General features: G+C 33.7%; 1 protein-coding gene across 9 annotated transcripts in view; it reads right to left on the reverse strand.

The window, feature by feature from the left end:
- The window catches only part of SYNE1 (spectrin repeat containing nuclear envelope protein 1), a 286,469-nt gene that overhangs the window by 180,601 nt on the left and 91,791 nt on the right, over window positions 1-14,077 (reverse strand). For all 9 annotated transcript variants that reach the window (XM_010707196.3, XM_019612919.2, XM_010707198.3 and 6 more), the window contains exons 21-32: window positions 13,799-13,957; window positions 12,002-12,166; window positions 11,277-11,411; window positions 10,257-10,415; window positions 9,749-9,957; window positions 9,375-9,483; window positions 7,935-8,099; window positions 6,097-6,264; window positions 5,335-5,511; window positions 3,915-4,055; window positions 2,736-2,896; window positions 36-186 (exon numbers count right to left, since the gene is read on the reverse strand). In XM_010707196.3, coding sequence (XP_010705498.1) covers window positions 36-186; window positions 2,736-2,896; window positions 3,915-4,055; window positions 5,335-5,511; window positions 6,097-6,264; window positions 7,935-8,099; window positions 9,375-9,483; window positions 9,749-9,957; window positions 10,257-10,415; window positions 11,277-11,411; window positions 12,002-12,166; window positions 13,799-13,957 — 1,899 coding nt within the window. The remainder of the gene's footprint in view (window positions 1-35; window positions 187-2,735; window positions 2,897-3,914; window positions 4,056-5,334; window positions 5,512-6,096; window positions 6,265-7,934; window positions 8,100-9,374; window positions 9,484-9,748; window positions 9,958-10,256; window positions 10,416-11,276; window positions 11,412-12,001; window positions 12,167-13,798; window positions 13,958-14,077) is intronic.

The raw sequence follows: 14,077 nt of genomic DNA on the forward strand, positions 1-14,077 counted from the left end.
ATTCTTTAATGCTCTACATAACAAGAACTAATCACCTTGATTTGGCTGATCTGTGTGTCCAAAGGAGATGAGGGTGTTTCCAAAGTTTCCAGTTCTTTTTCTTTTTCAGCTATCCAGGTGGACAGAGCTTCAAAATTTTTGCCAAAATGATCCCACTTGTTTTTCATCATTTCCATTCTTTTAAGACTAAAATTAACCAAATTAATTAGAGAGAATAAACAGTTTAATATAATGAAGTTGTCCGTATTCTTGCTTGAATAAAAATGTAACTAATTCAGACTACAGGAGGGGCATTTTAAAATATCCTGGATTTAGAAGACCAAGATATGCAATTAAATTCAAACTTGGCTCTCTTTTAGACAGTGCACCTGCAGTCAAACAATTACATTAGCCATAATGTGGACACCAAAAGGTGAACAGAATACATTTTCATTGACCAGTTGTACGTAAAGAATTTCATGACAACAGGAAGTATATCATACAAATTGTGTAAGTGTGATTTATATGAAACTATGTGGAATTTTGATTATATCAGGCATCTAAAAATAGAGATTACTGTGCATAGATGTTAGTTGACACAGCCTTTAAATCAATAAAGTAGAAGGGTTATAATGAGTATATTAGAGAAGTAAATGTTTTTAGCTATGATTGATGGCTTTATTGGACTTGCTTTTTTCTACAGCAAAAATCTGCCTATTTTATAGGAAATCACTTTTTTCTGGAGCAATTATTTGATATTGAGCCAAAGAATCAAGAGATATGACTCAACTACCCCAAAGTGAATATATATATTTATATTCACTTTCGGGTAGTTCAGTCGAAATATATACATATATATACTGGTTTTGAAACATACATTAGAGATATGTCAAAAAGAGTCTGTATGTGAGTGATTCTTATATCTTATGGATAGTAAAACACCCCCAATTTTTGGTCACAAATAAGAGGTCTAAGTTCCTTACAAGACCTAACATTAACTGCCTGTGTACAAGTTTCTGTTAATTTCTGGCCATTGTAAAGATATCAGTGCTAAAGTGGGTCCTGCATGGAGTTTTTGTTTCACTGAATATACAAAAACAACATTAAAAAAGTTTGAATATTGCAAAATTCCAAAATACGTTTTTCTTCTAAATATAGCCTTAAAAAACATTCATTTTAAAAGAAGTTTTTATTCTCGGTTTAGTAACACTAGAGGAAGCTGCAACAAAATGTCAAAAATTTGACAAAATTTGGCCTTGCTATTTTTTCTTTTATATTTTCAAATTTTCTGTTTACTGATATCATACGCACCATTTGTATTCAGTTTAAACTACTGGCAAAAGATTTTTATTGATATGAGTTACAACATAGCTCTTACACACTGATTGTGCATTTTGCAGATTAACTATAGAGAGTTGTTCATATTCACGTTTTGCAGAAGGGATTTATTTTATTATCTGTTGTATCACAATACCACAGACATTCTGTAAAATGCATACATTCAGCTAAAACTTCTTCCACACTGAGATCAAAAGGGAGCATCAGCATAGCTTTCATTTAGAAGGAGATAGCATTATTTAAAATATTCATTGTTGGAAGGATAAATTTCCTATATAAAAGAAGGACACTAAAATCACTCTTTTTTCTGTAACTTTGGAGAAAAAAGGTAAAATATTCAGAAAGATATGGTAAAATTTTTGTCTGTAAATCACTCTCATTACTCCATCCTGAAGAGAGTGAAATACAAAAAATAAATCAGACCAACAGCAATAAGTTAATGTTGCAGAGGCTAGTTTTATAACTCTTCTCTATTCAAAAACTGTTGTTTCACACCAGGGAGAAAAATGTAACTATGGAATTCATAGTACCATGACAATGGTCAATAAGGGAAAAAGCACAAAACAATTATGATGGCATTGTCTTTTGTTCATATTCAGATGGGATACTTGGTATTCCACCACAGAGTATCTTCTCAAACTTGTATAGCAAATTAATCTGCACCATAAACCCAGTAAGACAACATAGAATAGGCCTATATTGTCCATCATTTGTGGGTCAGCTCTAAAAATACAAATTTCAAACACACATGCAAATGTATGTGTATAATTAAAAAAAAAAAGCAAAAGCTGAAGTACAAGTAAAGTGACTTCAAGCTTAATAACTTTGAGTTACTTGGGAAAAAAAAAAAAGATGAGACTTCAACAAATGCCAAAAGCTACAAATATTTACAGCAGTTAAGAATATTTTCTTGGAAATTAAACATTATTACTTTAACCATAGTTTGGCAAATGGTGTCTTGTTAATTTGTAATGGCAGAAACAGCTTTTGATATTGTCCATGAAATAAAATCTAGGCATTCAACTAAGATAGAGGCACTTCTTTACATTCATATGGAGATAGTGGAAACTGAAAATTGAGAACACGGTAGACATTCTCATATTTGCACTGAGAATTTTGTTCCCAAAAATTCAGTATTTGAGAAAAGAGATTAATTACTGGGGCTTAAAGATAAGAACTGTGACAAGATAAATGCAACTACAGAAATTTTGTAAATAATGTATTACCTCACACAGATTTATTTGCATGTGTTGCAATTTTGCATTTTGACATATTTGATACTATAATCTTGTAGGTATGCCATGACATGTTGAAAATTATGGAGCTAACAAAATAACACAAAATATTAGCAAGGGATTTTAGAGATCTAATACAATCTTATAGTGGAGAATAAACATTAGGACTTGTTAAGAACATACTCTTCTTCTAGAGTAACATCCACTTTTTTCACTTGTTCTTGGATAGATTTTGCCTGCTGCTGCAGGGCATGTTTGCTCTTTGAACCAAGCTGTATCTCAGAAGAATTCTTCACCAAGTTTTCAGCTTGTACTGCCATGGCTTCACTGTGTTTAGAAAGCTCCTGTAATGATATAAGACATATTAGCACAACCGTACAGTTTCATATATTTTCATCAAAATTATTTTTTCTTGTTGTTTGTTGTTGAAAAAATTTTTGCACTTTTATAAAGTTTTAAGTGCCCTAAACATGTATTATGAATGTGTAAATACACAAAAGGAATCTCTAAAGAAGGCTTACCAACCATGTTGCCTTTAAGAAGGTTTGTTTTCTGTTTTTTTTTTTTAAAGAAGTTTGTTCATTTAAAAAAATATATATTAAATAAAATATAGCAAGGGAAACTATATACTTTCAAAAGATTTTAATTCAACCAATGGAAATTTATCTTATAGCTCTTCAAGAAAATTCTTTATGAACTTTGGAATATTATATGCTTTCAGTAATCATCTTTATTTTAGACACTATCTCTTACAGACATGTCTTTGTAATATCTCGTAGCTTGTAATTTCACTTTGTTTACCAACTGTTTTCTGTCATACATGGTAAATATAAATGGTCAACAAGGTGGATATAATTTTGTATAAACTCCATCAAAGGGTAAAAATGTAAAGAAATACAGAGCACTTTGGAAAGTCGATCACTTGTAGCAGTAAATAAAATGGGATGATCTTCTTGTATGAAGAGCTCTGGCTTATGGCTTTCTTATAATGGAAGTCTATCCTTTGCCTTCTTCAAGCAAGAAGAGTGCTAGTTTGCATAAGCCACATGACTAGCAAAGACCCATTTATGTCAGAGCTTGATGCTGCTTAGCTTACTACTGTAAATGTTTGCTGAACATAAAATGGGAAGCCCCTAAAATCATTTTTACCCCCCATCTATTTACTTCATCTATGGATCTTGAGCAATTCTTCATGATCTTTTCATGAAATAACTGCTTACCTCTGAACAATTTATGCAATCTCTGATCTCTATAGGCAATTTGTACCAGCATTAGTAGTAATCATGCAAAGATTGTATGCAATGCACTTGGAACATGCTAACAAAAAAAGCAGGAGGATCTCTCATCTCCTGCATTTCACACCTTTGTCTGATCCAGTTCTGAAGAGAGGCTCTCTAAACTGCTAAAGTTTAAGATACGTTCAAGTGCACAGCTTGCTTGATTAAGATATTTTACTACTGTTTCTTTGTCTCTTTCAAACTGCTCCCATTTATTTATTGTGACCTACAAAAAAGAAAACAAGAAAATAAATGAATGAACAAAAAAAGGAACCACAAAAACAAAAAGGATAAACAAGAGAAAAAAAATACTTTAAGTTACTAAAGAAGGAAAAAAAACCCAGAAATACCTATCATAAAATAAAACTATTTCTCCTGGAATGCTACGTATTCTACATATGAAGATGTCCCGAACCCAATAAAAGCTTTCATTTTTACACCGATTCACTGATTTTTGCACACTTTCTAAGCTGCTAGGAATATTTAAAACATATTTTATATTTAAAACTTATACATCTGAAGGGATGACTGCAGTTGCTTACTGGCTTATGGTGGCAGGAATCAACATTATATCTAAAAGAATTTTCAAGTCTTCTCATGAAGAAAATTACAGTAGAAAGTTTTGAAGAAACATGAGGATACATTTTTTCTTTTTGACCGTGTAGAATTTTGACCAACATTTTACTGACTAGCACTTTATTGCCAGTTACAAGAATTATTACAAATTATTTATGACAAAAAAGAATTAAATATTTTCTTGATTCTGAAATAAAGCACAGCCAAATTAAGATTTTATATTTGGGAAAAAATGCATTCATAATAAATTATTAGTTAAAGTTATTGAGGTTCCATTGATCATGTTTTGTATCATATGTTTTAACACTGGGAATAGTTTTTATGATTGTAAACATTTATGTGTAGTGGACAGCTACATTCCGATTCTTATTAGGGAAATACAAAGAACAATCCAGATATGGTTGCAAGAAGCTTTAAATTTTAATCCCAGTTTAGTCAATGATAAGTTATACAGCCCAAAGCAATCAATATTATTTCTGTGACTGCTTCTTTCTTCTCTAAATTTACGATGACAACAAGTACTCCAACATTCCAGACAAAGATTATATTTGTGCAATATCAGATGTTACTACTGTAACATCCAGCCTGAGTACTCCCAATTAAAGGTCATGGACATTTTTTTAACCAGAAAAAATGATTAGCTAATTGAAACAGTAATTCACAGATGGCTACTAAAAATGATAGAGAATATTATGATAGAGAGTTTGAGACTTTCAATACTTTCAAACAAAATGCTAGTTCTTTATTAAGAAGTATATAGCAGCTTCAAGAATTTTTTATGGAGGCATTGATCACAAAGATCCTGAGGATCAAGATTCAGAGGTGAGAAAGTACATCCTGACTATTTGCATATTATTTTTTTTCCCACTAATTAAAAAAAAGAAGAAAGAATAATGTAGATGTTTTTATTTTTGTTTTCAAGTACCCACTTGCAGTTGCTCTTCACGTTTCTCCATAGTCTGCTGCATGTTCTCCAGTGTTCCTTCTAGCTTTAGTAAATCTTCCTGCATTGCACTTGGCAGTCCACCTTCAATCTGTAACTGTTTAGCTTGGAAAATCTGCTGTTGCACACCTTGTCTCTTTGCACGGAGTCTCCTTGTCCTTTGCTAGAAGGATTCATACAGCAAGAATGATCAGACTTTTAATCTTCTTTGGGAAACATATGGAGAAACCACTTTTTGCAGTTTGCAATGGGGTATGCAATGAAAACAATGAATGGGAATAAACTGTGGAAATATTACTTGAGTCTCATATACTCATAAAGCACATGACACAGATTCTAAAAAGTATATACGCTTTATGTGGCATACAAATAGAAAATGGCAATATATGGCTATTTCTCCGAATGAATGTTTTAGAAGCTGGATAAGTTGAGTCATTGCAGCAGTATACACAAGTGCATGAATTTGTCATGCATTGTTTGAGTAACAGGTTTAAATCTCAGATTGATCAAAGCAATATATAATCAACCTGCATTAGAAAGTAGAAGGATGCCCGAGTTGCATAATTTATTTATTGATATGTTTTGCTTTATAGAATTACCAGAAAAATCACAGTTATTCCTGGTTATGACTCTTGCAAACTTTAATAAAGAGAATTATATCACTGGACAAAATATAATTTGGTAATTATATACATTCTGTCTTAAAGAAAATGATAGAATGTGGACATTTATGGAGAAATTACTGTACCTGATGATGAAACAGTAGTTGCTGAGCTTGCAATAAACTTTCCGTATCCAGGATCTTCTCAGCTTCTGCTTGGGCTTCCTTAGAGTTGTTGATTAACTCTTCGATTGCAGTTTTAACCTCCTCTTTATACTGGACACAATCTCCAACAGTGCCTAATGTCCTTTCAATCTACAATTAATTAGAACTGAATGTATTTCACATTGAAAGATACATCTATATTTTAAATGCACATATGTATTTGGAATACCTTTTGTAAACAAAAACCATTTTTATCTCCAGAATTCATTGCATACACCTTCAGCTTTACAATGGTGAATGAAATGTAGACTTGAAATGCGACTGTGGAGATCTTTGTCTTTTTTAGACATACTCCCTACTACGCTGCTGACAGGCAAAGAGCTGCCTGTGATAACCTCTTGCTGATGATAACTTAGAAAATATGTGCTGTCCTCAGCATTACAAGCTGATTCAAATTATGAAAAGCATATGCTACTCAATTCACAAAAAAAGTTTATCACCTTTCAGACCTTCTATAGCAAAGCTTTGGCTTAATCACAAATATATTAAAGCCCGCTGTTACCTTGGTTTTACGGACTACAACATGCATGTGGTTTAATTCTCAATCTTAGATCACAGAATCTTAGGAAGAAAATGATATATTTATTCAAGTTATCAGAAAGATCTTCTCTTCTTGTATGACTTAGCTAACTACTTGTATCTGATTATGAGAAAAGGGTATGTCCTGACAGTTTCTGTAATCTAAGATATTCATAGCATTCTAGATCTAAGAAACAACTTTCTTTCTATCCTCCCTTACTCTCTCATTTTCCTTCCAGGTTCATATTCACTGCACAAGGTCATTCAGACTCCTTGTGGCTTTGACATTTAGAGGAAACAAAAAGCCTAAGTACTTCCTTATTCAAAAAATAAGATTTTTTTAAAATAATTTCTTCCAGTAATTTGGAAATCAGAACGTTGGTTCCCACTGATTTTCCAAACATACTTTTCACACCATGGAAGTTCAGAAAAATTTGTTGGAACTTCTACTTATTTAGAAGACCTAAAAGGTCTTCACAAACTGACATTAGATTTGATTTCAAATTCTATACTTTCTCTATACTGGACTGTTTTCCAAATAGATCTGTTCCACCTTCTAAGTGAAGTAGGCACCAAGTTTCTCCTAATCTGTCTTTTTATTGTGAAAGTCATAAAGCAGTAAAGTCACTGAGATCCTACAGAAGTAAAAGGTTTGCTGGATTCTGAGAAGTTCTACTTATTGGCCAGAAACTTGTCATGATTTCAGTAGTTCCAGTATCTCATTACCATTCAGACGTCAGGCATGTGCAGCATTTTTCTGCAAATTCAGTGCATGCTTGATATCTTGATTGGAAACCACCTCAGTATTTTCTTTATTGTTTCAGGATAAGAGCCACACAAATCAATATTAAAACAAGTTATTTATCCAATAGCTGATGGACCTTGCCAATGTTAATTGATTTTAGAAAACTCATCTTTAGAAAAGATGAGTTTAGAAAACTTTTGTCTCTAAAAATATTGACATTTTGATATTTACTAGGAATATTTACTAAGACACACTCAAATTCTGTTAAAAATAAACAACAATCATCCAATCAAATGAAAACAAACAAAAAAAAGCCAACCAAATATAATGCTGCCAGCAATTTTTTACTGCTAGTTGCCAAGAAAACAAAATTATTCTTGCTGTTGAATGTTTGCAGTTTAACTAAAAATACACAGCAGGAACCTTGTGGAGCCATGATTCATGTCATTTAGTGTGACATTGTAAATGGAGGTTTCTTGTTTTCCTCATACGGTACCTCAGCTAGCAAATCCAGAAGTCCTTTGAAGTCACTGGAAAGTTTACAAAGCTCATCTTCTGTTTTCTTGGCCTCCACATCTGTACATATTTTAGTAATAACTGCAAGTCTGGATTTCAGCCAGCTGTGATTTTCTCCCTCCTTGTTAATATGCTGCCTGATTTCCTATGGAAGAAAAAAACATTTTCTCCAAGTAAATGAAATATTAATGACTGCCATTCATGATATCAATTCAGAGATTATTAATATAAACATACTATTCTTGCTGTTATCTTCAAACACTAGAAGTGTAGTATTTGAATCCCTTATTTGATTATGTTCCAATCAATGGCTATATTTTTGCTCAACAGACTTTCAAGAGCTACTTCCTATTGTGTAATAGAGGAGTACGTTCTCTTTACAAACTAGTACTTTTTACACAGACAGATAGATGACACCATGTATGTATTTTTCATATATTGATCAAATCACTTAGTTACAATTTAAACCCAAACACAAGCTTCATGAGACATTAAGTTCTGTGTATTTTTATTATTACTACTTATTTTAATAAACTGTTTTCACTCAATTTTTTTTTTTGATGTCTGATCTCAATGCTGATGATATCCTGTTGGCAGGTAAACTGCATGAAAAAAAAAATAAAAATCAGACTTTCCACAGCAGTAGTACCTGTTAAGCTAACAGTCTTTCTGGTTTATCAAGGTCTCCCTAATTATATCTTTCTGCAGAGATAGAATCACAGAATGGCCTGGGTTGGAAGGGACCTCAAGGATCACGAATATCCAACCCCACCGCCACGTTTAGGAGGAGTGTTAGCCTTCAAAATCTGTTAATGACTTTCACACAACCTGCTATGGTATGTGATATTCCTATTTAGGCTCCCAGCGTGGTGGGAGGGGGGAAGGGGAGGGAGAAGTATGTTAAGTTTTATCTGAAGGACCAGGACAGAATCTTCAGCTTTTCTACCATTTCTCTTACCAATTACCAATGCAAAAGTGAATGGTAGACTGTCTCTGCCTCCTCTACTATACTACTGTAGAAGAGATGTTTTACTATAGAAGCTTGCCCTAAATGTATGACTGTAACTTGATCCTTCATATCCAGTCCAGAAATTTTGGCTTTTCTTTGTTCAAAACTTTTAACTGTATATGCAGCAGAAAGAGGTGCAATTACTTTATCTATTTGATTCTGTATTTTGAATGTTCCGAATATACAGTTAAAGGGTTCTGTTATTTTCTAAAATAGTAGAAATAGCCACTTCTGCCACAAATTGTTGCATGTGGAAATTTCTCCCTGGAAATGTATTTAAGAATACCAAGAATCAGCAGAATCTTATCTATGGTCTCTATGCTAAAACAACTGCACTACTTCATAATACATTTTTATCTAGTCACAGTTTCAATGACAGTAGCTTTGTTAGAATATAAGCCAATGTCTCACCCCAACAGATGATTTAAATTGCTCATATTTAGCAGTATCATTGACACTTTCCTTTATCCTCTTTAGCTCTCTTTCTGTAGATGAAATCCAATTTGCCAATTCAGAAAATCTGAAATAAAACATCACTTAATTCAAAGCAATGAAAAAATTAGACAAAAATGGACACCACTAAACGGTAACCTTTAAATTTATGCTAATAATTATAAAGTCCTCAAAAACCCACCATATGTGGAATCACTACATTAAGTATAATTATAGGTAAATTGAAGTTAATAACCCAGTATTTATCATTCTTTATGTGAATCTATAATGACATTTAGAGGTGTGATCACACGTAAGACACTACCAGAACCATCTCGGAATTGGACTGACACCTGTTTGTATAGCTCTTCCAGATGTCTGAATGCTCTGTTAGTTTTGTGTATGTACTGTCTATCTGAGATTTGAGCTCCTTCAGGATTCGTTGGCTACTTTCCAACGTAGCCCTCACTGGATCAGAAACTGGAAGTTTATGGCACAGTTCTTCAATCCGTTGTAATCTTTTCTCACAGAGATGGTAAGATCCCTTGTCACCAAAGAATAACTGATGGGAGACAAAGCAGAAAATTCAGCAAAAATATGAATTGGCAGAATTCATAAAGCTATCTGCATTGTGCTCTAGGCTATACTAAGCTCCTATGTCATACATGCTCTTAACTGAGCTCCTAGGTATTAGCACGAAAGGATCAATTCCAAATGAAACTTTTTGTTGAAGGCTCAAACAACTGATCTAATTTGTGGTGTGTAGAGTGTCTGATGGCTAGAGCTGGTTAGACCTTCTGTTTATTGTTTACATTCAGATGTATTTCTATGAATACCCACTTTCTGGCATATAATTCATACCTTGTGCTCTTCAATCATCCTTTCTTTGCCTTCTCTGGTGAGCGCCTTATTCTGTCGAGCTAGTTCAGCTTTGCACTCCTCCACTGTTACCAGGAGCTTGCTTTTCTGCACTTCAATCTTCAAATGGATCAAGTGATACGGGGCTTCCATTTGAAGATCCTACACTCCCATCGGGGTAATAAACAAGCACAGAGATAAAACAACATACCTGTTACCTCAGTGTGAAGTTAATACAGTTAAATTATCTATTAACACCTGATATAGAAAACAAAGCATATATTTGAATGAATATATAGGATTTTCTCAGTATTCATTAAAGAAAATCAAATAACCCTGTTACCAATATCTAATGTCTCTTATATATATATATGATAAATGCACATGTTTCTGGGACCGAGAATATGTGTATATATATGTACATAAGACATGTCTCAGAGACATCTTGAGATTGGCAAGATACTCCAAGTATTTTCTGTATAAAAACAATAAAGCAAACAATAATAGTGAAACTGTATTCATACCTGCTTCCAGAGGTTCCTGTTAGTGTTCCAGTGAGAAACCATTCATCCATTACTCCAGCTTTGACCTGCAACATGCTGTAGCAGGCCAAAAAATCCATAGTCTATGGGCAATACTTATTCTCTTAGAGCTTTTGGCAGATGACACTATTTAAACTGATGGAGTGATCTCTTACAAATTTGCTTTCCTAAGGTTGGGAAAATAACTGCAGTCCTATATCAGCTTAAAGAACAGCTAGCATCTATGCTCAGCAAAGTTTTTCAGTGCAGTTATCAGTGTCTGCATACAGAAGAAAACTGCTGGCCACTTGATCTGGCCAGTTGGTGTTTGTAGATGTAGTTGTAGCTGATTTTGAAAAGCACTTTTTTAATATAATTGTATAAGAAGCCAAAAAATGTAACTTCTTCATCTTCCTTAATATATATTCAACATAAAGGTCATGTGGAAACTTTCCCGAGTCAAGACTTAGAACTTCCAGAGACATTGTTCAGTGTCACTCACCTTCCACTGCCTATGGAGTTTTCTCACAGCTTCCTGCAGGCTGTGTTGCTCTTGTTCAGGAAGGATGTCAGTAAGTTCATCACAAGCTTTCAGGAAGGCATTTAGGACTCTCTGGTCCAACTGGTTAAAAAATTCCTGAGTTTGAATTGGAAGGTGGAGAGGTGAGAAGATGAAGTCAGTTACTGATACCTGCTAGCATGAAATTCCCTAATGTATTCCCTAAGTTTCAAATTTACTTATGCTATACAAATGAAGTGGAATTTGAGCTACAGAAAACTTCTAGCTATTTATTATCCAGAAAATTAATTAATTCTGGGATGCCTAGACAGTACATTGATACAGGGTTTTAACGAATTAGGTTTTAAAGCCACTTCCTTAAGTAATGGTTATAATACAGACATGAATATTCATTCATCTGAAAACTCATCAGCTGATGTGTGAGTTGGTCAAAATGTAGACTAGTGTTCTCACTCCAAATAGTTCTTCAAAGTCAACCCTTACCTCTAAGGGGTTCTGCATTCTGCATTTTCTTGTTGCTAATATTCATCAATAAGAGGGATTATTATTTTATTTTTATTTTTTAACTTTTCCTCTTTCAATCTTAGTATTAATTTGATCTGATCTGTATAACTTCAACACATGGAAGAAACCCTTGACAGTTTTAAAATTAAGTAGTCTTTTTTGCACTTAGAAGTTCCCATAGAAAAATCAGAGAATTTACTCACGCTATGCTTTCTGAGAAGCTCTTCAGGATTTCCTTTTTCTTTTAAGCAACAATTGGCAATCTGTATCACTTTCTCCAGTTCTGCTCTAGACTCCTCAAATTTCTTCATCAAACGGCTATTTACTTCTATGTTTTTCCTCCAGTCACCAGCTTTCCTGACCATATTCTGAGTTATAAGCAAAGAAAATGAGTGGGCATTCTCATTGTTATTTACTGTTTTACGACGAAAATGCATTTACTTGCTGTCACTTTTGCTGATACAATCCATTCAGAAATGTTCCTCTTGCCCCCTTCATGCCTGCATTTTCCCAATTCTACTACCTACGCAAAGGTTCATGTTATCTTTAATTCTAATAAAATGGGTAGCTATTTGATGGAGATGTGTGTGATACTTTCAAAATGCCTATACCATTTGGCTAGCATTTCTCCCTTAAATGTAAAGTGTAAATGTCAATTTCTTTCAAACGTTTAAACATTTGTCATTGCACTTTCCCTGGCAGCACACTACACTCTTCTGCATCAACCTCTGCTTAAAACAGGGGAAAAGGAAAGGAGAAGAATAAAGATTGTTTAACCTACAATTCCAACCGCTTCCACACTACAGAACTTCTGATCTGGAGGAAGTTCACAGTAATCACACTAGTAGGCCATATGTGCATCCAGATAAAAAGCTGCTTAATACAGACAGAAAAGCTTTGTGATTTAGTTCCTACTCCTCTTGTTTTGAAAACTTAGTCACGTTGCATTAGTGAATCAAGTAATAAAATTTAACAGAAGAAACAAACCATTCACTGGTTCAGCTGCACCAAGGTAAATCCAGTATTTTGTACCAACCACAGACTATTTTCTCACCAATTACTCATCCCAGTGTTAGAAATTGTAACAATTTTACCCAGTGAGCTATTCAAAACCTTAAGCTGTCAATTTAAATATCTTGCTAAGACTTTTTAAAGGTTAAAGATAACTTTGTTTATAATATTACAATCATGTAAGAATGCAGTTTTTATGTGAGTAAAAGCCAGTTTCTGAATTCATACGTTTTTATGCATGTATATGCTGAGAGATAAGTCATGGTCCATCTTTACAGAACTAGAAGAAATTTACCAATGTAACATGGTAAATTTCTGAAAGCACAACTGTATCCACCTCTGTAAACAAAAATATAACTTAAATAATTTCTAAATTTTAAATAAAAAATTGTAAATCTTTAACGAGAGCCCTCAAAATACAACATAAATTTTAAAATCTACCTCTCAGGGACAACTCCTTACTGACCAGATAATTTCCTTTAGCTGGACATTCATATAGATCCCTGCATCTGGAGATCTGAACCCAAGACATTAGTGAGGATCATTCTGGACTGGGTCTAATTAGCCCTTAAAATATCAGTATTTCTAGTAACAAAATACAAATCTAAAGGCAAAGGAGACCTTAGGCCATTCTATACATTTCTTACATTAGAAAATGTGTATATGTATTTGCAACTTCATCTACAGAATCTACTACATTTTCTGAGAAAACACAAAGCCCCGAGAAGTAACAGCAATGGCCAGACTTTGTCCTTCATGCTTTGTGTAAAGGGAACGTATATGAATGTAAGAGCAAGTAATTAGTCAAGGCAAGAAAGTCAGGGGAAATAAAAAATGGTGTAGGAGCTCATGGATGGAAGATGACACTCAGCCCCCTGACCACTTGCTACCAACAGAGCTACAGAGCAATGAAATATTGATTTGGGAAGATGCATCAGCTGCATATGAATAAAGCTTCAAAAATATGCAGCAAAGTGTTAAGTAATTACCTGAAAAGTAATCTGAACTTGTGTAACTTTCTTCTGAAATGTTGAGTGATGGAAATGCTTTAACACTTCACTAGAAGCCACACACTGCAGGATACTCTGACTATTTCTCTCAATGAGGGACAAAGCTTTCTTGCAGTTTTCTTGATAAGCTACCAAATCCTGAAAGAAAGAAACATATATCCACCCTGGCCAGGAACAAAGGAAAGAAAAGTTTGGCAAAATAACTGGAAGATCTTTTTTTAATAATAAGAACAAAAGGGACAAAGTCAAAGCACCACA

Source organism: Meleagris gallopavo, chromosome 2 (genome assembly GCF_000146605.3).
Source record: "Meleagris gallopavo isolate NT-WF06-2002-E0010 breed Aviagen turkey brand Nicholas breeding stock chromosome 2, Turkey_5.1, whole genome shotgun sequence".
NCBI classification, from domain to species: Eukaryota; Metazoa; Chordata; class Aves; order Galliformes; family Phasianidae; genus Meleagris; species Meleagris gallopavo.